Source organism: Terrapene carolina, unplaced genomic scaffold, assembly GCF_002925995.2.
Source record: "Terrapene carolina triunguis isolate 2854851 unplaced genomic scaffold, T_m_triunguis-2.0 Scaffold53, whole genome shotgun sequence".
NCBI lineage: Eukaryota > Metazoa > Chordata > Testudines > Emydidae > Terrapene > Terrapene triunguis.
In genome coordinates, this window is record NW_020664404.1 from 20434126 (window position 1) to 20459199 (window position 25074).

The 25074-nt window shown below is 44.3% G+C and overlaps 1 protein-coding gene and 1 long non-coding RNA gene across 2 annotated transcripts in view; one reads left to right on the forward strand and one right to left on the reverse strand.

The window, feature by feature from the left end:
• Window positions 1-18710, forward strand: part of LOC112109437 — a 32832-nt gene extending 14122 nt beyond the window's left edge. Inside the window, exons 2-3 of the long non-coding RNA XR_002908310.1 lie at window positions 17770-17856; window positions 18662-18710. This is a non-coding gene — a long non-coding RNA (uncharacterized LOC112109437). The remainder of the gene's footprint in view (window positions 1-17769; window positions 17857-18661) is intronic.
• The window catches only part of VPS4B (vacuolar protein sorting 4 homolog B), a 49494-nt gene continuing 32852 nt past the window's right edge, over window positions 8433-25074 (reverse strand). Inside the window, exons 10-11 of the mRNA XM_024203953.2 lie at window positions 23640-23780; window positions 8433-10009 (exon numbers count right to left, since the gene is read on the reverse strand). Coding sequence (XP_024059721.1) covers window positions 9908-10009; window positions 23640-23780 — 243 coding nt within the window. The 3' untranslated portion in view covers window positions 8433-9907. The remainder of the gene's footprint in view (window positions 10010-23639; window positions 23781-25074) is intronic.

Genomic DNA, 25074 nt, shown 5'->3' on the forward strand with positions numbered 1-25074 from the left:
CCACACCATCAAGGGCTCATTCACCTGCACATCTACTAATGTTATATATGCCATCATGTGCCAGCAATGCCCCTCTGCCATGTACATTGGCCAAACCGGACAGTCCCTCTGCAAAAGAATAAATGGACACAAATCGGACATCAGGAATGGTAACATACAAAAGCCAGTAAGTGAACACTTCAATCTCCCTGGTCATTCTATTACAGATTTAAAAGTCACTATTATTGAACAAAAAAACTTCAGAAACAGACTTCAAAGAGAAACAGCAGAACTAAAATTCATTTGCAAATTTAACACCATTAATCTGGGCTTGAATAGGGACTGGGAGTGGCTGGCTCATTACAGAAGCAGCTTTTCCTCTCCTGGAATTGACACCTCCTCATCTATTATTGGGAGTGGACTACATCCACCCTGATTGAATTGGCCCTGTCAACACTGGTTCTCCACTTGCGAAGTAACTCCCTTCTCTCCATATGTCAGTATATAATGCCTGCATCTGTAACTTTCACTCTATGCATCTGAAGAAGTGAAGTTTTTACCCACGAAAGCTTATGCCCAAATAAATCTGTTAGTCTTTAAGGTGCCACCAGACTCCTTGTTATTTTTCCAAAGGATCCTTGCCTGACTCAATGCAGGAATCCAAGACCCTGTGAAATGGTCACTCCCATTTAGTATAACTTTGTTTTGGATGCACATGTGCTTAATATGGATTACGTGAGAACGAAATAACCTTATTTCACTGAGTGCACCTTCCCATTTGAGGGAAAGACATTCAGAGTAAATTTATTATTGTATTCCATTTAGATTTGCCAATGTAGTATAGATTCTATCAAGTCCAGAAAAAAAACCTCTTGTAAGTAAATATTATGCAGCCAAAGTCAATTCACATTTCAGTCTTTATTGCAAATATAGGGCTGAGTAGCTTTCCCAGCCTCCATAGAAGCACTCCAGCTTCTCATGATCTAATAGAACAATTTACCAAGGGTCATGGTGGATTCTCCATCCCTGAGAATTTTAAAATCAAGATTGGATGTTTTTTCTAAAAGATCTGCTCTAGGAATTATTTTGGGGAAGTTCTCTGTATGGGCTGTGTTATACACGAGGTCAGACTAGATGATCACAATGATCCCTTCTAGCCTTGAAATCTATGAATTCAAATGTTACCCTGTCCATATGTCCAAAAAATACAAGTTTTTATTTTGCAATTCAAGAATATTTAGGAGTACTGTGTAAAATTATATGATATGATGGTGGGTTTGTTTTATTTCTGTTCCCCACTCGTGTTCTCAACAGCAGGCATATTTTAGGATCAGCTTAATTATGAAGTTTTATGGGGATTTTATGTTTGTTTTCTCTAAGTTTCCCAAGTTTGCATAACCAAAAACATCTTTGTAGGTGGATCTCTGATTTTTTTTAAACATTGATGTTTATCAGCAATATATTTTAAAAAAATCCATTCTAGAAATAGCTTAAAATACCAATAAACAATGTGGGGGTTGGTTTCTTTGGTTTTGTTTTTCACCTGAGGTCGAGTGTCTAGAATTTCTCTTACAACAGAATATAGGAAAATGTATTTGAAAATTTCCTTTCTTGGAGTAATGAAGTCCACAGATCTATGACATTGTGTACTCTGCTCCATGCAGCCCTGGAGGCAGATCAAACCTGCCAATCAGAGGCAGGGAGGTGTGGCTTCACCACTGAGAAACTGCCAGTTGAGAGACTTCCATAGTTTATGAAAATTTAAGCACGCTATATCAGTAAGGAAATTTAAGCATTAAGACTACATAGAACAACACTTCTGCAGAGCAAGGAATTCAATTAAAAATTTGAGTGCCAATTAATAATTCAATATCTTTTCCCAGTTAACAGCCCATTCAGGGTGTGTTGGGTCTGTGAACCTCATTACTCCAAGAAAGAAAATGTTCAGATAATACACAGATACATTTTATTTTTCTTCAAAGTAAAGTCTACAGATCCACGACATTGGGATTTTTATAGCGGTGTCCACTTAGAGGGGAACTATATGCTGTTATGTATATGTGAAAGGGGATAACCCTTTCCTAATAGTTACTGGGACCCTACAGCGAGGGGCACCTGTCTAATGAAGGCAGCGTCAGACTATGACTGGATGTCCAGCTTGTAGAATTTTGAAGGTGACATGAACAGGTGACCAGAGGTGGCTGCTTTACAGATTTTTTTTTCTTGTATGAGGCATGTGATCCTTCAAACTAGGGAAATGTGGTCTACAATAAATTATTATAAGGTGGGTGTACAACTGATTGAAAGACCACACTCAAAGAGTAGGTATCAACGGCTCACTGTCAAACTGGGAGGGCATATCTAGTGGGATCCTGCAGGGATGAGTCATGGGTCCAGTACTATTCAATATTTTCATTATAATGACTTAGATAATGGAGTAGAGAGTATGCTTATAAAATTTACAGATGACACCAAGCTGGGACAGACTTGCAAGCACTTTGGAGGACAGGATTAGAATTCAAAATGACCTTGACAAACTAAAGAATAGGTCTGAAATCAACAAGATGAAATTCAATAGAAACAATGCAAAGTACTACACATAGGAAGGAAAAAAATAGATGCACAACTACAAATAACTTGCTAGGAGGTAGTACTGCTGAAAAGCATCTGGGAGTTATAGTGGATCACAAACTGAATATGACACAACAATGTGATGCAGTTGTGAAAAAGGCTAATATTGGGTGTATTCACAGGAGTGTTGTATAAAAAACAGGGGAGGTAACAGTCCCACTCTACTCAGCACTGGTGAGGCCTCAGCTGGAGTACCTTGTCCAATTCTGGGCACCACAGTTAAAGATGTGGACAAATTGGAGCGAGTCCAGAGAAGAGCAACCAAAACAATAAGTTTAGAAAACCTCACCTATGAAGAAAGGTTAAAAAACTGGTCATGTTTAATCTTGAGAAAAGAAAACTAAGGGGAAGATAGACCTGATAATAGTCTTCAAATATGTTAAGGGTTGTTATGAAGACAATGATCAATTGTTCTCCATTGTCCACTCAAGGTAGGACAAGAAGTAATGGGCTTAAACTGCAGCAAGGGAGATTTAGGTTAGATATTAGGAAAAACTTCCTAGCTATAAGGGTGCTTAAGCTCTGGAATAATCTGTTAATGGAGGTTGAGGAATCCCCCACCATTGGAGGCTTTTAAGAATAGGTTGGACACCTGTCAGGGATGGTCTACTTTTACGTTATCCTGCCTCAGTGCAGGGGGCTGGACTAGATGACCACTTGAGGTCCCTTCCATTCTTACACTGCTATGATTCCATGAAGCTGCCATGACTTTGAGGGAGCAAGCTCTGATATTGGAAGATGGAGTTACGCTTTTTGATTTGTATACTTTTGAGATACAATATCTCAGCTACCTGGAAATGGAGGATTTCAAAACCTTGTTTCCCTTTGATGCTGGATAATAAAGCACAAACAAAGCATTTGTTCTTGTGATCTGTGTTAATTATATACTTTGAGTGCATTGCAGCCATCCAAAACATGCCACAATTTCTCTCTGGAGTTTGATGGAGCTGGACAGAAGGATGGAAAACAAATTTCCTGTGCTCTCTGGAGCCTGGAGTTATTCTTTAGTATGAATAGAGGATTGGTTCTGAGTACCACATTAGCCTTAGGGAACATACAGTACTGAAGTTCCAGGAAAAGAGCTCCTAAGTCAAACACCCTGTGAACAGACATGATTGTCATTTAAAAAAAATGTTGAGCAAGTAGAGAAAGATTTTCATTAATGGTTCAACCGGAGGGCCTGTAATGGCACATTGGCACTAAAAACTAAGGCTCATAAAGGAACTTTATGCATGTCAGGATAATGTAGAAGCAATGCTTCTCTTGTAAGAAAAACACTGGACATCTGGGTGAGACTAAATTCGCTATTTGTTTACTGCACAAAAGATGCTAGACAAAGCAGCAACTTGATCTTTGAGAGTCTGAACTGCCAGGTCATTTTGAAGAAATTTGAGAATCAGTGGTACCAATGCACATGGGGAGTGGAGGAGGAAGGTGAAACCCTTGTCCTGGTACCAATGGTTAAAACTTGATCAGGCCTTTGAGTATGCTTAGGAGATTTATTTCTGGGAAGCTAAAATTGTGGATATTAACTCCCTGAATAACCTCTTTGCTTAAGAGACTGTTCAAGAACCAGGCAGCTAGGCTCAGACTGTCTGGATTTTGATGCATGACTGGCTCTTGTATTATCATTAGAGCTCTACCAAATTCACGGCCATGAAAAATGCATCACGGACCATGAAATCTGGTCTCCCCCTGTGAAATCTGGTCTTTTGTGTGCTTTTACCCTATCCTATACAGATTTCATGGGGAAGACCAGCGTTTCTCAAATTGAGGGGCCTGACCCAAAAGGGAGTTGCCGGGGGGGGGGTGTGTGTGTCACACTATGGCCACCCTTACTTCTCCGCTGCCTTCCGATCTGGGCAGTGGGAGAGCAATGGCTGTTAGCAAGGCACCCCGCTCTGAAGATGGAGCCAGCAGCAGCGCAGAAGTAAGGATAGCAATACCATACTGACACATTGCATTCCATATGATTTTATGAAAATATGCTAATGAGTGTGAATATAATGTAACTGGAATATGCTTCACACAAAATGTCTCTTGTAAGGTATCATTGCAAAGCTTATAATCTACTGAGTGTGTTGATCCTATTTGTATGAATGTATCATTCTTGTATCTGAAATTAGGAATATAAAATATAACTCTGAGGTCCTATTGTAGTTATTCAAAGTGTGGGCCATTATTGGTGGTTTAGAATCTTGATGGCTCCCATCAACTAGGACAAGTGACTGTAGATGGCTCTGTTTACTTGCAAGCCTTCCTGTGAGTCAGGCCAGGAAGGATGAAGGCTTGGGGTCTCACAGGACATGTGACCATGTCACCTGGTACTGGAATCCATCTTAAACCTGGTGCTTTTCCATTTGGAAGGCGCAGTGGGGACCCAAAGAGACAAAAGATTCCCGCCTTGTGCCAAAGGTATATAAGGAGGTGGAACAGAACAAAGGGGCTGCAGTCATGAGAAATCCCCTAGCTACCACCTGAGCTGGAACAAGGACTGTACCAGGTAATGGATTGAGCCCAGACTAGAAAGGAGTCTAGTCTGTGAAAGAAGCTTATTGGAACATATCTGAGGGTGATGTTTCATCTGTAATCAGTTTCTTACTGTATTAGGCTTAGACTTGTATGTTTTTGTTTTATTTTGCTTGGTAATTTACTTTGTTCTCTCTGTTATTACTTGGAACCACTTAAATCCTAATTTTTATATTTAATAAAATCATTTTTGCTTATAAATTAACCCAATGTAATTAATTCCTGGGGGAGCAAACAGCTGTGCATATCTATCAGTGTTAGAGAGGGCAGACAATTTATGAGTTTACCCTGTATAAGCTTTATACAGAGTAAAACGGATTTATTTGGGACTTGGATCCCATTGGGAGCTGGGTGCTAGAGACAGAGCACTTCTTAAGCTGTTTTCAGTTAAGTCTGCAGCTTTTGGGGGACGTGGTTCAGACCTGGGTCTGTGTTTGCAGCAGGCTAGCGTGTCTGTCTCAACAAGACAGGGTACTGAAGTCCCAAGCTGGCAGGGAAAACGGGCTTAGAGGTAATCTCAGCACATCAGGTAGCAGTCCCAAGGGGTTTCTGTGACCCAACCCGTCACACATACTATGCCACCCCTTATTTCTGTGCTGACGCCTTCAGAGTTGGGTGGCTGGATAGTGGCGGCTACTAAGGGCCCAGCTTGGCAGGCAACAGAAGTAAGGGTGGCAATACCATACTTCTGCACTGCTGCTGGCAGCGGCTCTGCCTTCAGAGCTGGGGTCCCAGCCAGCAGCTGCCGCTCTCTGGCCGCCCTGCTGTTGCTAAACCAAAGGGCAAGGACCTGTATTGGAAATGTTTTGCTGCAAAATCAAAGTTTAGGAAGTATCTGGGAGACTGTTGAATTGGTGTATGGAGATTAGCATCATTCACATCTACTGATGTCCTGCAGTCCCTTTTATTGATGGCAGCTAGTGTGGATTTTAGTGTTTCCATCTTGAATTTTGATTTTTCTTTTCAATGGATCTGTTCATTTTCTTGATGTCAAGAAGCTCTCTATAGCTTGGACTTTTTTTGGGGGTGGGGAATGGGAAAGAAGGAATAATATACAGCAAGGCCTGTTTTTCTTCTGAAGAGGTGGGACAGATTCAGTTGCTCCCATTTATAGATTTAGGATGGCTGTCTGCATGCCCCGATTCCTCCTCAGGCAGAAGCTCTTAAGCTGTGCAGTTTTTTTTTTTTTTAAATAGGTTGAGCAAGACCATACTTGCAATACTGTCCTCCCACCTTAGCACTGCTTGTGAAAGCATGTAGGGGCACTTAGGGTGTCAAATGACAATTCTCTCTTATTTACTTATTCTTGTTGGCTTGATGCCCTCAACAGTTTTCATGCCCAAAGGAGGGGGCTGTGCTTATGCCTGCCTGGAGTTGGCTACCTCTGAAAGGCCTTTATAGAGAGGAGGCCACTCTTTCAGGTAAAAAAAAAAAATTCTCAGTTAGAAATAAGTCCTTGACCAGTAGGGAAAAAGGCCTGTTTATCTTCAGTGGAGCCACCTGGATGAATTTTGATTGGTGCACACTAAGGAACCTTCTGGTCTTATAGAATGGGATAGAAGAAAGAAGTGGCAGGCTAAGAGGTCCATCAGTGCCTGCCAGTTCTTCCACGTCTGGACTGATGTCCTTCTTATTTCTCCATAGCTATCTGCTGTGGGAAGGACGTAGTAATGAAGCATGGCACCCTGCAACAGAAGCTGAGAGCAATAACCAGGACATTAGGGCCAAGTGACCCACAGTGAGAGCTGGGAATGACAGCCCATTACCACATGGCAACCTGCTGCAGCAACTGAGGACAACAGCCCACTGCTTTCCCAATCTTTAGGTGTGGCACACTGTCCCAACCCCACTATTACAGGATACATTGGGGATTATCTGTCCTGTTACACTCTATGAAGGTAAGAGGAGTCTCCTGAATCAGACTCTTCAGAAGATGAATGGTGGGGTCTGAACATCTGTGAAACCTCTTTTTTATGCCTCATCTTGGTTCCTCCTCCTCAGGAGAAACATTTCAGACATATGGTTCCCTGGAGGGAGGGGGATAGGGCCCTTGTGGTTTCTCTTTCCAGCAGCACTCTTGCCAGCATAAAACCCCTTTTTCTCAGGGCAAGGTTCCAGCTGGGGGCTTCCCAGGGTCCCATGCTTTGTGTAAAGGAGATCCCTGGACGTGGCCTGGAGCTAGGCTGACGCCACCTCAGGGACACCAAGCTGAGCCACTGCAGGGCTGGGCAAGGGGCCTGCTGTGCAATGGAGGAAGTGGGTGGCCTGCTCTCTTTGCTCTTTTCCTAGATCCCCAGTAGTAACTCCCAGCCCCTGAAGCCATGCGGCAACGGATCTGTGGTCAACAGACATGGCTATGGGCAAGAGCTCCAGGGGGGCTGGGCAGGAAGTTTCCCTGGCCCTTTGCTACTGTGCTTCAACCTACCCTCCCCCTCACAATGGGCAGGGGAGAGAGAAAGGAGGGATCAATTGCTTGCTGGTCCCAGGAGGGTTGCTGTCATCTGTGCCAGGCACAGGGGATTTTTCTTACAACAGACCTGGCAATTAAGTCATTTTCTCCCTTCTTTTTCTTTAAAATTTGCTTTGAAGTGGGTATGGGGGAACTGGACTGTCTGACTGCAGCTGGAGAAACAGATGAAATTTGGCAATTTCTCAGAGATGGAGCCACACTTTCCCTGCCTCTGACTGACAAGTTTGGTCTGCCTCCAAGGCTGCATAGAGCATGCTACCCAATGTCATGGATCTGTGGACCTCATTACAAATAAGAAATGCAAATTGATAACACTATAGCAAAAGTACTGAACACAGAACACTTCCCACAACTAAACAAAGTTATTGATTCACATTTGAAATATGTCCAGCAGAACATACTTAATGAAGAGATTACAGAAAGGTGAATTGATGGTAACCCACAGTATGCTTAACACAGGTCTCTGCACTTCCAAGATACATCTCTGAGAATCACAAGATTGCACTAAAGTCTCTAGTTTAAATTTTGTCAGGTTTGTAAATATTTGGAATTATGCACACAGACTGCAATGTGAGACAAAGGCACAACTATTTCATTGACGTGAATGATGTAAAAAGGAATTTGGGTGTATACTATACAGTGAAAGATTACTGGAAAGGAAATGAAGTTTCAGTACTATGTGGATTATAAGAAATATCTGAAGATTGCTTCTGTGTAATAGTGCAAACTGTACCCATGAACTGCAGTAGAAAGTTTGTCCAGGACCCCCTTGAAAATACTGAAGGAATAAACTGAGTATAGTTGTTGTACTATGACATTTTACTTCATTTAAGTACAGCAAATTTCACCAGTGCTATGATTTATACAGTACACAAAATATGTACATAAAAGAAAACCAAACCCATCAAAAGGTGACCATATAATATATCTACGAAATGTACAAATTTCTTTTTTAATGCAAGTTAGTTTAAACAAAGCATATGCAGGGATAGAATTTTACAGTAATAATGGAATGTACTGTATTCTAAATACCTCAATGATCTTTCATATCTACTGTACAGTGCAAACTTACAAGGCACAAACTCAATGCTGACACTATAGTGTTGTAAGTTACATTCAGGCACATCTTAGAACCCATACTCCTTTAGAAAAAAAATCACGGGAAGTAACATGATACTACTATTGTATTTTGTTTAGAGAGGTATTTTCAAAATCTTTAAGCATTAAATTGATACATGCTATGCACTGTACTAAAGGAGGTACTTAGGACAATTTAGCCCATCATCTCAAAGTTGTAGGCTTTTACTACTCCCTCCCTAAATTTCCCAGGTTCTGAAAATAAGATCACAAGTTAGTTCCAGAAGTACCTCACTTACAATATTCAAAGGCTGGTTATACCTTGCAGGCCTTCAATTATGTAATCTTATGCAAGTACTCTAAAACATTCTATATATTTGGTCAAAATTCCTGCTGAAAATAAATGTGGATAAAAAAAAAAAAAAAATATCAGTGAAGAACTTTCTTCCAAGATTCTTAAATTTAGTGAGTCTTTGCTAGATTGCACAGTGACAGATGTCTATCAGCTAATAGAATTAAAAAACAAAAGTTTGCTGTTTAAGGCAATAATTAAACACAGCATACCAGAAAAAGAGCCAAGTACCAGTTCAATATCCGTATTTATCATAAGTACTGGCCATTACATAAGTTCAAAATATTAGGCCCCATCACAGTGTTCTTTGCTTACCTATTTTACAGGACACGTACATCTGCAAAATCTGATTTATTAGCAATTTTTTATGTATTTATCTAACTGAAAAGAAAGCAATTAATGTGCAGGCTAATTGACTGACATTCAGAACACTTGACAGTTACACACGTCCTCTCCCACCCACAAAAAGGTCATTTATTGTTGGGCCCAATGGGACTTCATAAATAATTTATAGCCAGACCTACCAGATATAGCCTAAAATTTAACATTTAGTAAAACTTAACTAATCTTTTAAGAGATTTCTAATATTTAAATACAATTTACCACATCACTTTTGCTTTGCCATATGATCCTAAAATTATACTCTTAGTATTACCTCTCAGTAGAAGACATTTAATGGACATTTGAGGAAAACAATACAATACAAAAGCTCAAAGGGTCTTTGCAAAGATATCTTCTATTCCATGTGCAAAGTAAGAAGGAAGTGATTTTTTTTCCATTGGCAATTATTTGAAATGCCATCAATAAGGAGGCAAAAATACCTATGAAAGAGAAAACATAAGGTGGAGTGTTCCATGACTGTCTTTGGTTTAGCCTTCCTGACCAAAGTCTTTTGTAAACTTCGTTAATTTTTCCAGATCCTGTTCATTTACTGTTGGTTTTGTGCTAGCTAATGACCTTAGCATATCAGCCTGTCAGAGAAAAAAAATAGTACAGATGAATATATTAAGAACATCAGAAGTATTTTCATAAACACAACATTAGCAACAGTATCACATCCAATAATCTTGCTGCTAATATGCACACTGGAAAAAAATCATCAACTGGGACAGCCATGAAACATGGAAGTAACAAGTTACATTTATAAAGTATAAATGACCAAAACATTTACGTGCATACTTTCCATAATATAAAATATGTGGTCAATGAATAAAGACAGAGGTATATCAGTGACATTTCTAACAGTGAAACCTTGGCCAGTAAAATTTTTAGGTTTAACCTGCTCCAGTAACCAGCACACAATTTGGTTCATCATTGCTTAGTGGAAGTGAAGAATAACTTCATATGATGGGTCTGTCCACTGTTACTCACTATCATAAGTTTAACTACAATAATTTAATATAAGGGGGGAAAAAAATCAGGCGTTCTCAAGTACATGCCATGGTACAATACAATAGAAGTTGAGTTGGTATATAAAGCTAATATTTTATAACTGATATCTAGCAAAGTTTAGCTCTTCATGACTGATAGGCAAACCCTCTCCAATTACCAAAAACAGTTTTTACAAGTCTCAAAAGGCTAATATCTGTGTCATTTCAATTCAGCCAACCACCACTATAACACACTAGATTTTCCTAAACTTTTGCCCCTGTTTTTAGCAGCCTATATCTATGAAGCCAGAACTCTAGAGATAAAAACTACTTACTAATATTCAGGACAAAAAATTGTAGTTTCAATCCTACGTAGTACTGAATAGGTACATTACAAAACCATACTATTAAAAAAAAAAGCCAAACATGAAACATTAACAGGGCTATTTTTTAGACAATGATCACAAATGAACTGACAACAGATTCCTCTTTAAAAGGAATCAACGCCTGATCCGATTAACAAGAGCTGATTTCTAACACTGAAAGACAGAAACATTGGATTGCTGCCAGTGAAGAACTTGGGTTCCTTAAATATGTCCAGCAATACCAGCTGTAACAATCTGGGTCCAGAAACGCCAAGGGGAGAAGAGGAGGTTACTCACCCTGTGCAGTAACTGACGTTCTTCAAGATGAGTGTCCCTGTGGGTGCTCCACTCCAGGTGTTGGTGCGTTCCTGCACCTTTGCTCTGAGATTGTTACAGCAGTACTTGTACCGGTCACGCACGTGCAGCGTCTGCCCCCCGCCCCCCCGCTCTGAGTGTACCTTAATAGTACGCATGCGTGACCGGTCTCCTCAGTTCCTTCTCTACAACAGAGGCTACCCCAACTCCAAAGTAGAGGGGAGGAGGGTGGGTAGTGGAGCACCCACAGGGACACTCATCTCGAAGAAGGTCAGTTACTGCACAGGGTGAGTAACCTCCTCCTCTTCTTTGAGAGATGCTCCTGTGGGTGCTCCACTCCAGGTGACTTAAAAGCAGTGTATCTCAAGGGAGGTAGGGACTTCGGATTTGATAGGAATGCAGTAGATAATACAGCTCTGCCTAATCGTGTATCAGAGAGAGGGCCTTGAGTAAGGGCATAAGGCTTAACAAATGTGTGTTCAGAAGTCAAATGATGTCAGTCAGAGGAACTTTGCGTAGAAAAGCCACGGAGGTAGCCACAGATCTAGTGGCGTGAGTTCTGATGCCGGCTGGAGGCGTAACTTTCTTTATCTGATAGCACAGTCAGATACACTCAGAAATCCAGTTTGAAAGTCTCTGGGTAGAAATAGGTGTCCCTTTGGAGCGCTCCGCAATGGGGACAGAGTCTAGAAGAGTTCCTGAAGGGCTTGGTTCTATCCAAATAGAAGGACAAAGCCCTGCGTACATCTAACGTATGCATTGTGGATTCAAAAGAGTTTGCATGTGGTTTAGGAAAGAAGGTTGGTAGGCTCATTGATGTGGAATGATGAATGCACCTTTGGAAGAAATTTGGGGTGTAGTCGGAGGGTAACCTTGTCCTTAAAAAATAGTGTATAAGGTGGGTCTGCCATGAGAGCCGCTATTTCTCCTGCCCGTCTGGCGGAGGTGATTGCCACTAAGAATGCTGTTTTCATAGAGAGGTGTAAGAGGGAGCAAGTGACTAGAGTCTCAAATGGTTGTTGAGTTAAGCAGGATAATACTAAGTGAAGGTCCCACAGAGGGGTAGGAGGTTTAATGTCCGGGTATAGGGATTGGAGCCCTTTGAGAAAACGTTTGGTGATTGGATGAGCAAAAACAGAGGTATCGTCAATCTTTTCATGAAAAGTTGTAATAGCAGCTAAGTGGACTTTGATGATGATGATGATGTTCGTCCATCGTTATCGATGAAGACCTCAACAACTCATTCTTTCGATGACCGGGCTTTGTGCGTCCGAAGATGACTGATCAGTCCGATTCGGGCGTGGAACGTCCTGTCACACGTCGGGCAAACATGTAATGGCACTGTCGATGATGTATGAGCAGCTCTGGACTTGCGCAGCTCACGCTTTTTTTCAGCCTCAGCAATACGCCTTGCCTCAGAGGTATTATTACTGCCTGTGTGAATGAGGCTGTGCCATGCTGAACGGTTCAGTGCGAAGGTTTCCCATGTGGCGGTGTTGATCTCGAAGGACTTCAAAGAGGTCTTCAGCGTGTCCTTGAATCGCTTCTTTTGACCTCCATGGGAGCGCTTTCCCTGAGTGAGTTCTCCGTAGAAGAGCTGTTTAGGAATGCGTTCATCTGACATTCTCACAACATGTCCGGCCCACCTGGTCTGGGCTCTCATCAGCAATGTGTGAACTGACGGCAGACTGGCTCTAGTAAGGACATTAGTATCGGGTACTTTGTCCTGCCATCTGATTTTTAGAAGCTTTCGCAGACAGGAAATGTGGAAGTGATTGAGCCTTCGTGCATGACTCCGATAGACAGTTCACGTCTCGCAGGCGTACAGCAGAGTTGGAAGCACCACTGCTCGGTAGACCTTCAGCTTCGTTGACAGGCTGATCCCTCGACGTTCCCAAACATTGAAGCGCAATCGGCCAAATGCAGAGCTGGCTTTAGCAATTCTGCAGTTTACTTCATCATCGATTGACACTGCTCGGGAAAGAATACTGCCCAGGTACGTGAAGTGGTCCACTGTCTGAAGTCTCTGTCCATTTACAGTGATGGACAGTTCTGAGTATGGAGTGTGGGGAGCTGGCTGATGCATGACCTCAGTCTTCTTGATGTTAATAGAGAGACCGAAGTTATTGCATGCAGTTGAAAACTTGTCCATACTGGCTTGCATTTCTGGCTCAGTACTAGCATTCAGAGCACAATCATCAGCAAAGAGAAAGTCTCGAAGTACAGTTTCCTTCACCTTGGTGATAGCACGCAGTCGCCTCAGATTGAATAATTTCCCATCAGTTCTATACTTCAGGCCTACTCCTTCAGTGCAGTGTTGAAAGGCATCAGTCAGAGTGGCAGAGAATATCATGCTGAACAAAGTGGGTGCTAAAACACACCCTTGCTTGACGCCGTTGGTGACTGGGAAGGCCTCAGATGTTTCACCGTCATCCAGGACACGAGCCATCATACCGTGATGAAATTGACGTACCATTCGTATAAATCTGTCTGGACAGCCAAATTTCGACATGATCCTCCACAGGCCCTGGCGACTGACAGAGTCAAATGCTTTCGTGAGGTCCACAAAAGTTGTGTAGAGTTCACGATTCTGCTCTTGACATTTCTCCTGTAGCTGACGCACAGCAAAGATCATGTCAATAGTCCCATGACCTTTGCGGAAGCCACACTGTGATTCTGGCAGTAAGCCCTTCTCCAGGTGAGTAATCAATCGGTTCAACAGAACCCGTGCAAGAACTTTCCCCGCTGTAGAAAGCAGCGAGATTCCACGGTGATTGTCGCATACCTGGCGATTGCCCTTCCTCTTATAGAGGTGCAAGATGGACGCGTCTCAATTCCTGTGGAATGGTTCCCTGCCCCCAGAAGGACTGAAACAGCTCAGTGAGTTTCCGTAGCAGCACGGGTCCACCGACTTTGTACACCTCTGCTGGTATGGCATCTGACCCTAGGGCTTTGCCACTTGACAGCTGATTGATAGCTTTCTTCACTTCGTCCTCTTCTGGTGAAGCATCCATGGAGTCATTGACTGCAACTTGGGGCATCTTGTCAATGGCCTCATCATTGATGACTGAGGGGCGATTGAGAATTGCTTCAAAGTGTTCAGCCCATCTCTGGAGAATCTGCGTCTTCTCTGTAAGGAGCACAGTACCATCAGAGTTCAGGAGGGGAAAACTCCCAGAAGACTGTGGACCATAGAGTGTGTTAAGGGCTTCATAAAACTGCTTAAAGTCGTTCCTGTCTGCATATGCCTGTATTTCATCTGCTTTGGCGCTCAGCCACAAGTCCCGCATTTTGCGCAATCGGTTCTGTACTGTTCTGCGAACGTTGATAAAGGCGGTGGTCTTTGCCGCCGAGGATGGATCGTTTTGATATGCACGATGCAGGCGGTGCTTCTCAGCAAGTAAGGCCTGGATTTCTGCATCATTTTTATCAAACCAGTCTTGCCGCCTGCATGTGGAGGGCCCCAATACCTTCGATGCAGCTGTATGGACAGTGTTGCGGAATCGCTCCCAGTCTTTCTCAGCGTCATCCTCAATACGAAGATCAGCAAGCTCATTCTCTAGGTCTTCTGCTAGATTTTCAGTGATGCGGCTGTTCTTCAGCTTCGACACATTGATCCTTTTGAGAGTCTTACAGCCTTGTGGTCGTCTCTTCGGCATGATACGGAGCTTCATTTTGGATACTATGAGCCTATGATCCGTCCAACAGTCAGCGCCACACATAGCTTTTGTAACCCTGACATCTTGTCTGTCCCTTCTCCTGATGATGACATAATCGATCAAATGCCAGTGCTTGGAACGGGGATGCATCCACGAAGTCCTGTTGCGGGTAGGAAGGCGGAAGACCGTATTGCTGATCAGAAGGCCACGTGCTGCACAAGTTTTCAGCAGTAACAGGCCATTGCCGTTGCACTTTCCCACTCCATTTTTCCCCGATGACTCCTTCCCAGGCTGCGGCATCGCATCCGACTCTTGCGTTAAAATGGCCAAGCAGAATCAGCTTGTCTGTGCGGTGCACTGACGATAACAGAGTATCTAGTTCTTCGTAGAATTTATCCTTCACATCCTCTGGGTTGGTCGTTGTAGGAGCATATGCGCTGATCAAAGTAGCTTGTTTTCCTTTTTGAAGCGGAAGCTGCATTGTCATGAGCCGGTCATTCGTACCCTTGGGGGAACTGGCAAGTTTCCGAACAAGATGATTCTTGATGGCGAAGCCAACTCCAGATTCGCGACGCTCATCACTGCTGCGGCCACTCCAGAAAAATGTATAGCCACCACCTGACTCGGATAGCTGTCCTTCATTAGCAAGGCGAGTTTCGCTAAGGGCTGCAATATCAATGTTGTAGCGTGCGAGCTCTCTAGCGACAAGTGCTGTTCTTCTCTCCAGTCTGTCTGCCGTGATGTTGTCCAGTAACGTGCGCACATTCCATGTGCCAATAGTGATCAGTGTCACTCTAAATTTTGTTCTTATTTTTGTTCGACCGCTTTTATGGGATCCCCACCAGCTGCGGTATGCTGGCCAGGGTAAGGTGAAGCAGGCAATGTTTAGGGCACCTTTTCTAGCCCCCTCCTCGTTCTACGGAGGTGAGCAGTGCAATCCTGAATAGGGCTGCTCAGTCGCTCAAGAAGATGCCGAGCTCCACTGCTGCTTCGGTCAGTGAGGAACGACCATTATGCCTGAGCCGCCTATGTGCAGGTCCGCGGCTACAGCTCCCAGTGTATCCACACCTGCTGCTTCGTCGCTCGCCCATCGCCACAGGACTTGATGTGATATGATATATGATGTCGAGACTTGCGCGTGAATTGGATTAAAGTGAGGGAGAGTTGCGCAACGTCAGCCTCACTCTCTCTTCCCAGTTCCTATCTGTATCCAGTGGCAGGACAGAAGTCGAGACGGCTGGAGATAGGACAGGGCGCAGTGGAGGACCAGGACGCCTACGTGTCTTGTCGTGCTCTTAAGCGTTCCACAACGCTTGCTGTCACCGCCTTCCTGACCATTGAACCAGGTTGCCTCAGTCAGCCGGATCCAGCCTTCGCATGCAATGGGTAGACAAGCCCTGACTCACCGAGAGTCTCATACTCATCAGCTACCCTCACCTGGTTTAGCCCGCCAGTCGAGACGGTCTCCGGGGTGTGGCCGCTGTCGCATGCTGACAGCTACTTGGAGCCACAGGTGAGAGCTGGGTGTCAAGTGGGGACCAAAGTGGATGAGCTACTCCTAGGAGTACGACTGCTCCCCCATCAGAGGTACTACCCCTCCCTGACAACCCCATACACCCCGGACTTTGATAGGGCTGAAAGAAAGGCCAGATTGCTTAAGATCTAATAAGTAGTCGTCAAGTATGGGCAGAAAAGGTGCAGAAGTAGGAGGAAGTGGTTTAGTTGAGCACCATTGTGTGAATCGCTTCCACTTTTGGAGATATGTTGTGCGAGTAGATTGTGTTCTGCTATGTAGGAGCACTCTTTGAACCTGCTCAGAGCATACTAGATGGTTTTGGGAGAACCATGTAGGAACCAAGCTTTGAGATAAAGCATGGACAGAGGTTGAGGTGAAGAAATCAGCCGTGTTGCTGCGATACGAGGTTCGGAGTGAGGGGCAATGAAATCGGTGGGCGAATTGACATTCTGGTGAGGAACGGAAACCACGGTTGTCTGGGCCACAACGGGGCAATGAGAATTACCGTGGCATGATCTGTCCATATCTTTGTCAGAACTCTGTGGAGAACTGCTACTGGGGGGAAAGCATACATTAAGTGTTGAGCCCATGAGATCAGGAATGCATCTCCTAGGGAATGGTTGCCCAATCCCACTCTGGAGCAAAATTCGGAACATTTCTTGATTTTCACAGTCACGAAGAGGCCCAGGGTTGGATAGCCCCAAACGCGGAATATATTGTGTATGATCGTGTCGTTTATCTCCCATTCGTGATCCCAGGGAAAATGTCTGCTTAGTTTGTCCGTGGTGGTATTCAGGGCCCCGGGAAGATAGGCGGCTGATATCCAGATGTTGTTCGCGAGGCACACCAGAGCTTCATGGCTTCTGTGCAAAGCGAGTGAGATTGAGCCCTTCCCTGCCTGTTGACACAGAACATGCACGCGATGTTGTCTGTCATTATCTGAACATGTTGGTTCTGAATGAATGGGAAGAAGTGACGGCAGGCATTGCATATGGCTCACAGTTCTAGGACGTTTATGTGTAGGGAGGCTTCGGTGGAAGACTATAGCTCCTGGGCTGTATGGTGGGACATGTGTGCTCCCCATCCCGTGAGGGATACATCAGTAGTCATTATGAGTGATGAGGAGTCCTGGAGAAAAGGGATTCCTGAGCAGAGGTTGGAGGGAACTGTCCACCATTGGAGGGAGTCTTTGACTCTGAAGGGTATGGACAGAGGCTTGTTTAGAGCGTATACGTTCAGTCTGTAAACCGTGGCCAACCAAGCTTGGAAGGCACCTCATGTATAGGTGTGCATTTTTGACCATGAAAGTACACGAGGCCATGTGGCCTAATAGTTTCAGGCAGTCTTGTGCAATGACCTGGGGACTGTTGCGAAGTTTTGTAACCAGGAGTTTTATGGTGTTGAAATGATCAAGCAGGAGAGACACTATTCCCGTTCCGGAATCGAGATGCGCTCCTATGAACTCCAGTTGGGTAAGAGAGAAGGTGGATTTGTTTTTATTTGTAGGCCAAGGGAAAGGAAGCAAGCGACAGTAAGCTGCGTGGATCGAAGAGCTTCGTCAAGTGTTGAGGCTTTGAGGAGACAATCGTCGAGGTAAGGAAATATTATAACCCCGTTTCCTGAGGTGGGCAGTAACCATGGCGAGGAGTTTGGAGAAAACTCAGGGGGCGGTAGATAGGCCGAAGGGCAACACTCTGTATTGAAAATGTGTCAAACCAAGAGTAAAATGAAGAAAACGTCTGTGGGAATAGTCACATGAAAATAGGCGGCCTGTAGGTCGAGGGCTGAAAACCAATCACCCTGCTTCAGTGCTGGGATTATGGTGGTGAGGGTAACCATTTTGAACTTTTGCTTTTTGATAAATTTGTTTAGCCACCTGAGGTTGAGGATCGGTCGCCATCCCCTGGTTTTCTTTTCTGTTAAGAAGTAATGGGAGTAGAAACCTTTCCCTCTGTGTTGTTCGGGCACGATTTCCACTGCCCCCAGTTGAAGGAGATGTTGCTCTTGAGAAGAGTCCCTGAACAGGGACAGAGAGGGTGGGTGGGAGGGAGGGAGGAAGAGGAAAGGGATGGAATAGCCAATTGTGATGACCTCTAAAGCCCACTTGTCGGTGGTAATATTTCACCATTGATGGGAGAATGGGCGTAGGCAATGACCAAAAATAGGGGCAGGCGGTGTAAGCACTGAAGTGGAAATATTGTTTTCTATACCCTCAACCAAGGCTTCAAATTCGCTTAATTAGTTGGAGGGAGTTGAGATGCTGCTAAGGAGTTGGGACGGCGGCGTTGGTATCTGGATCTCTGGTGTTGCTGTTGCTCATGAGATCTATGGAATTGCTGGGTGTATGTGAGATAGCATGGTCGCTGATAAGGCTGATATCTATATTATTGCCTTCTAGTCGTAGGGGTTTGAATTTCTAGAGACCGGAGAGTTGCCCTGGAGTCCTTGGAGTGGAGTGGAGTACGTGATTTGTGGTGGAGGCGAACAGTTTGTCACCGTCGAAGGGGAGATCCTCAATGGTACACTGGATCTCCCAGGGAAAGGGAGAGGACAAGAGCCATGACCCTCAGCGCATCTTGACTGCTGTGGCTGTGGACTGTGCCGCAGTATTGGCCACATCCAGGGCAGCTTGGAGAGCAGTGTGGGAGATGATTTGTCCCTCGGAAACTGGCTGTAAATTGTTTCTTTTCTTCTGGAACGTGCTCAATAAAGTCCATGAATTTATTGTAATTTTTGTGGTCGTACTTTGCTAGTACAGCTGTATAATTAGCAATGCGAAACTGCAATGTGGAAGAAGCGTATACCTTATGTCCGAGCAGATCTACTCGCTTACTGTCCTTGTCGGAATGGGTGGAGCGGGGAAACTGGTGTTTGTTCTTTTGGTTAACTGCATCTACTACCAGCGAGTTTGGCGCTGGGTGAGTAAACAGGAATTCCGAGCCCTTGGAAGGAAAAAAGTACTTTCGGTCTGCTCTCTTACAGGTAGGCAGGCTTGCAGCCGGGGTTTGCCAAATTCTAAAAGAGATGCGTAATGCAATTCTAGAAGAAGAGGGCTGCAGGATGTCAGTTAGCTCATGCTGCTGTTCAGGGACTTCCTCCAGGTTAATTCGTAGCTCATTGGCAATTCTTTTAAACAGGTCTTGAAATTTTGAGAAGTCGTCCGAAGACATCGGGGGGGGGAGGAGGAAACAATGCTTCATCAGGCGGAACAACTGGTTCTACCAGGTTAGAGACAGACCGTGCTTGCTCTTGCAGTTGTGACAGGGCTGCCTGGTGTCTGGAGTCAGTGGCAGGGTCATCAGCTGGTGGTACCAAGCCAGTCTCATGCCAAACTACAGTGGTATAATGAGTGTGGTCGCGAGTATAAGGAGCCCACGGAGCCCAATACTGCCACTGTGGTGGGAAGGACATGGGTAGTGCCATCCAGGGTTCACGCCCCATGGGGCAGGACCCTCGGAGTAGGACGAGGCAGCTTTTCTATGACCTCTCTTGATTGGGGTCTGTGGACGGGAGATCTGATAAGGTGAAAATTCTCCCTGCAGCCCAGATTCCTCATCACTGGAGGAAAGCTGTGCGGACCTTGTCCAAGTGTCCGAAGAGAAGTAGGTGTTAAGCAGGGGTGACTGCAAGATAAGTGACACCAGCAGGTCCCTTGAGTGTGTGAATTGTGGTGCTGCAGCGCCTCTGAGTGGAGGGGTGTGCGAGAGGAATTTGTTGTGAGGAGGGATTCCTCTGCACCGGTGTCCTGAGCGTTCTGTCACTGCCGGCTAGCTCAAAGGCTGACGGTGTGAGAGTGAGAGGAGCCTGCAGGGGGGTCAGGCAGACTAGTGTGCGTCGGCACTGCTTCCATTGCGGTGCCGAACGGTGCCGTGTGAGAGGCAAGCAACTGAAAGCCTGAAGCTTCGGCACCGGAGATTAGTGCGACCGTAACCACCGCAGCCGGAGGAGCCTGGCGCATCAAAGGTATTCAGCCGGGGGAGCGTGGGGAGGAAAGCAGTACCCAGAGAAGGCTTATCCCTGCCAATACCCTTTGCGGGTGAGAGAGACTGATGGGTTTTTTTGAAGTTTTCTTTTGTCTCTTTGTTGCGGGGTACAGCAGAGTCAGAGCCCGGGCGGGTCTGAGGGATTTTTGCAGCAGGAGTAGTTTTAACCGCAGGTCCCTGTCTTTGCATGCCCTGGATTTCAACTTGCTGCAGTGGGCACATTTTTGGGGGATGTGGGACTCCCCCAAACATTTAATACATTTAGAGTGGCCATCTGAAAGAGGGATGGCATCATTACAGTTAGAGCAGCGCTTAAAACCTGGAGAGCCAGGCATGTCGGAAGCGGCTGCGGTGACAGGAACAAAAAGGTCTTCTTTGTTTTTTTTTTTTTAAGAAGAGAAGAGACGGGAAAAGGATACCTAACTAATACTGGTAAGCTAAACTAAGAAGGAAAAAAGTTGAACAAGGGAGAGTTGAACACAGGCTCTGCGCGTGTGTGACTGGTACAAGTACTCTGAGCGAAGGCGCAAGGACGCACCAACACCTGAAGTGGAGCACCCACAGGGACATCTCTCAAAGAAGAACAAAAGGTTTGAACCCTCAAAATAAGTAGTTAAATCAACTGATTGCATACAAATGTTACAGTACTATAAAAATATATCAAGGTCTTCTGAAATCTTGTAATGTTCTAAACTAAATCATTAGGAGATACATACACATTTTCATGTATTTGTATATATAGAACACTGTGCTGCAACTTCAGCAACACTTTACAGTAGGGTGGTGAGCAGGCTTCAAGTAACTATCCGTTGTCCATCCCAGGAAAGGACAACAGTGGACCATTACAGTTAATGGAAAGTCTCTGAAATAACTCGAAGTTGAAAAGAACACAGTGGCTCCCCAACATCAAATCAGGAGGAAATTTCACAACTGTGATTAACCATGAATCATCACGGACTGAGAGAAAAAAACAGAGAGAAAAGGAAAACCCTTTTAAAAACAGGCTTGGAACTGAGCTGAATCCAGAAGGTGGGGGACAGTCTCAAGGCAGGAGGCGGTTTGTGAATGCTGGATCCCTCCTATAGTTAGGGGGTATGCTGGGAAACTGTATTAAGGCAATAGGTAACTTGTATTAGAAAAGGGAATTTATCTGACATAGAAGTGTAAAGGCTGAGGTTATGTCATCATGTTTATTTTCTGTGTGAGTCAGATGTTTGCTTTCCCTTACTATTTCATCTTTGATCTGTGGATTTTCTATTAAATACAACTTTTTGTTCATTTGTCCCAAACAGGTCTCTGTTGGGCAAATTGTGTGGCATGTGCGCGCCATGGTGACCTGAGAGCTGGGTTCACACCTTTGGGGGCAATGAACCACAGGGGAAAAGTTTAAGTGCCTGGGAGGACATATTTGGGGAGATGCAGGACTAGAAGGGTTGTTGGTGTCACCTTGCAAAAGAGTAAGTAGGCTAGTGAGAGCCAGGGTGACACCTTATGCTTGTGGGCTGACTACTGGTATCAGGGATCTGAACCATAGCTGCACAGTACAGAGGTCCCCCAAGTACTAAGGCAGGCGTGACAGAACCCTTTACAGGTCTGGGTAGTCTCCAAAGTGTCACACCAGCTCTATATAGTACCCAAAAGGTAGACAAAGTCTAACAGGATTTATCAGATAGAGATGCAGGGCTAGACTTGCAAAATTGGGTGTGCACACACACATCTGTGTATGACTAACTTAAGCAAATACCCTGAAGGGGCACAGATACAATATGGCTAGTGTTAATTTTTAGTTTTTGTTGGTTTTTGGAAAGGAGATGGAGAAGCATTGAAACCTAAGTAAAGAGCTAGTTTCTAAAAAAAGAAAATTCCAACTATAGAGGCTTTCAACACTAAAGAATTGTATCAGAATGGATGGCAAAATTAGACTGGTCAGTTTCACATAGAAGTTCTGATACAGACAGTAAAATGCAAGAAGTCAGACATCCATGGTGAAAAATAGTATAGAATATTTAAAAACAAACTAAGAGCAGGGTCAAACACACACCCAGAACCATATAAAGTTCTCTGTAAGTGCAGCAAATAGACTCATGCTACTACTGGCTACTGCTTTCAGAACTCCCTAGTCATGCCAGAGATGCCATCTCAAAGGTGTCTCTCATTCAACTGACAGCTTATAAATGCGTGATTGCTTTATTTTTTTTTTCTATTTTTGAGACGAATGGGTAATCATAAGAACCTGAGATGGCGTCCTGCCCAGTAGGCAACTAGTGCCTTGGGGCTAAATCCTATTTACTCTGAGATAAACCTACCACAAATTAAAAGTCCCCCAATGCAGATTACTTTTACTCCGAGTAAAAGTTGTAGCTAAGATACCCCAGTTAGTGCTTTTAAATTTCATGAGCACTGATGACCTGATAAAATCTTTCTTTCACTACTTGAATAGGTACAACATGGACAGTGGCAGCTCAAATCTCTCCCCAACTCTCCCTCCAGCCAAATATACCTATATCCACTATTTTGTATAGATCTGATCTTGCAATTCTTGGAAAAATATGGCAGCAATAAGTGTCCTGTAACAGATTTTGCTATATTGATTGAACTGAAATCGAGTGAGCCAAAGACTATGATCTGTTTTAGAAACAGGAGAGAATTGTTTCTCTACACATGATAAATGTATTCTATGCTCCAGACTAAAAAATAATTATTTTAAAGAGACGAGTATTTGGGGGGGGGGGGGGGGGGGGGAGGGAGACGAGAGGGGACCCTCACACACCTTTATGCAAAATCCACTGAAACTACCATTATATACATATATAATCACTTGTCACAAAATTGTATTTGGTAATAGGAGTTTTCAGCATTATTTTCAAACTGTAAACACCAGCCTGCAGTATAACAATTGACTATATTCTCTCAATACAGCAATACAATCCTGAGATTCAGGGATGACAGTGATGGAAAAAATCAGTGATAACAGACGGGAGGAAACTGAGGGGTGTTTGGGTGGTAGGGACCACTGAAAAGCAGGGATGAACAGTGGAGGAGCCACCTGGTAGGCTACCACACAATTAACAGCTGATAAGAGAAAGGTTCTAGCTGCATGTCAGCTGATGGGCAGGATGAATACAGGGAAGCTGTAAGTCAGGGTGGGGAGAGTTGGCTCTGTATAGCAAAAAGGGCTTACAATTGTTGAACAAACTGTACCAGACTCATGACTAAAACAGCATGCTGGGATTAACTGAGTGCTGATGGGTGTGCTCAGGCCTTCTGAAACCAGGCCACTAATTTAGGTACCTAACTTCAAGCACCCACGTGTGGAAAACTTTGCTGTAAGATTATGATAAAGTTCTATGAAGCATGAAGAAACACATTTCGTAATAAAAACAAGATTCTGACCATGGAAACAACAGGCTCCAACAGCTTATCCCCTGGGACATCCATCCAGGTCATTTCAATGGCATTAGGATCACCTGGGGAGCACGGAGTAAGCATGTCTTCTACCAAAATATTTGGGTCAGTCAGCGATGGTGCTCTTACCTGCAAATAAAAATAAATAAATAAACCATACAAGTGAAGCATTCTAGAAAAAAAAACTTATAGACCACAGACAGAAGATAAAAAAAACCCAAATGCCAATCAATACATTATTTGCTGCAGAAAGTAATTAATGTTGAGAGAACTTTTCACTACTTACTATGCAAGGAGTGGGAGAGGGGAAAGTTATTTTATTCTCACCTTCCAAAAGGTTCTCTATTGGTAAACCACCTGTTAGGTCTTATGTTTTCAAAAAGTGTTAATATTTACTAACTACAGTTGACGCATATGAGATTCTTGACAATTGAAATAAATTTTGGCCTTATTTAAAAAAAAGAGTGCCCTCTTTTTAGTCTGACTTCCCTCCCACTAGTAGGCTCCACTTTCTTGCTGAAGTCCTGTGAAACAGAAGCCAGATCTTTTTTGACCATAAGGGTGGTGGCAGCAACAGCTGAACATAAAGGTCACTTCACGGAAATCTTATCTGTTGCTTCTTTGGGGATTAAGGTCTAAGTTCTTGTAGATGACTATCAGTGCCAAAGAAGTTGCTTAAAGCGCTTCTGAGAAGCAACTATACGAACCTATAAACTGGATTAGGGAAATGCTAAGAGTGCCAAGGGTTACAGCTAACACCCTTTCCACTTTCTGGTAATAGTAGGGGCAGATCACCCAGCACTATCAGCCTTCCCGTAACATCTGGATAGTCATCCTAGAGTGCATAGCAGATAGGAAATCCCCACAGGTCCCTTGTAAACATTCAGCTACTGCTCCACAGAGTCTTCGGAGCCGCTTTCCAGCTCCTGCATTACAGAACTTGAGATGGAAAGTGGGGCCATCTAGTGGGAGAAAAAAACCATAATCTTTAGAGGGAACACTGATCGACAGCCCTAGTACGCTTCTCGGCCTTTTGGCTAAGATCGAGTGTAATTTTCCCACCCTTGTGCGGAATGCATTTTGTTATGTGCACCAATGTGGAGGTGATGTGTGACACATCACCTCCATACTGGTGCACATAACAAAATTCATGTGGCGGGGTGGGGCCAAGGGGTTTGGAGTGTGTGAGGGGGCTCAGGGCTGGGGAAGAAGGCTGGTGTGTGTATGGGGGGGAGGGCTCTAGGGTGGGACTGGGGATGAGGGGCTCAGGGCTGGAGCAGAGGATTGGGATGCGAGGGGGTGAGGACGCTGGGTGGGGGTGCAGGCTGCCCTGCCCCAGGGCTACATCGGGGGGTGGGGGGAGAAGAGAGAGAGAGAGCGCGCGAGCGCATTCCCCCCCAGCAGCACCTGGGCTGGGGGGGGA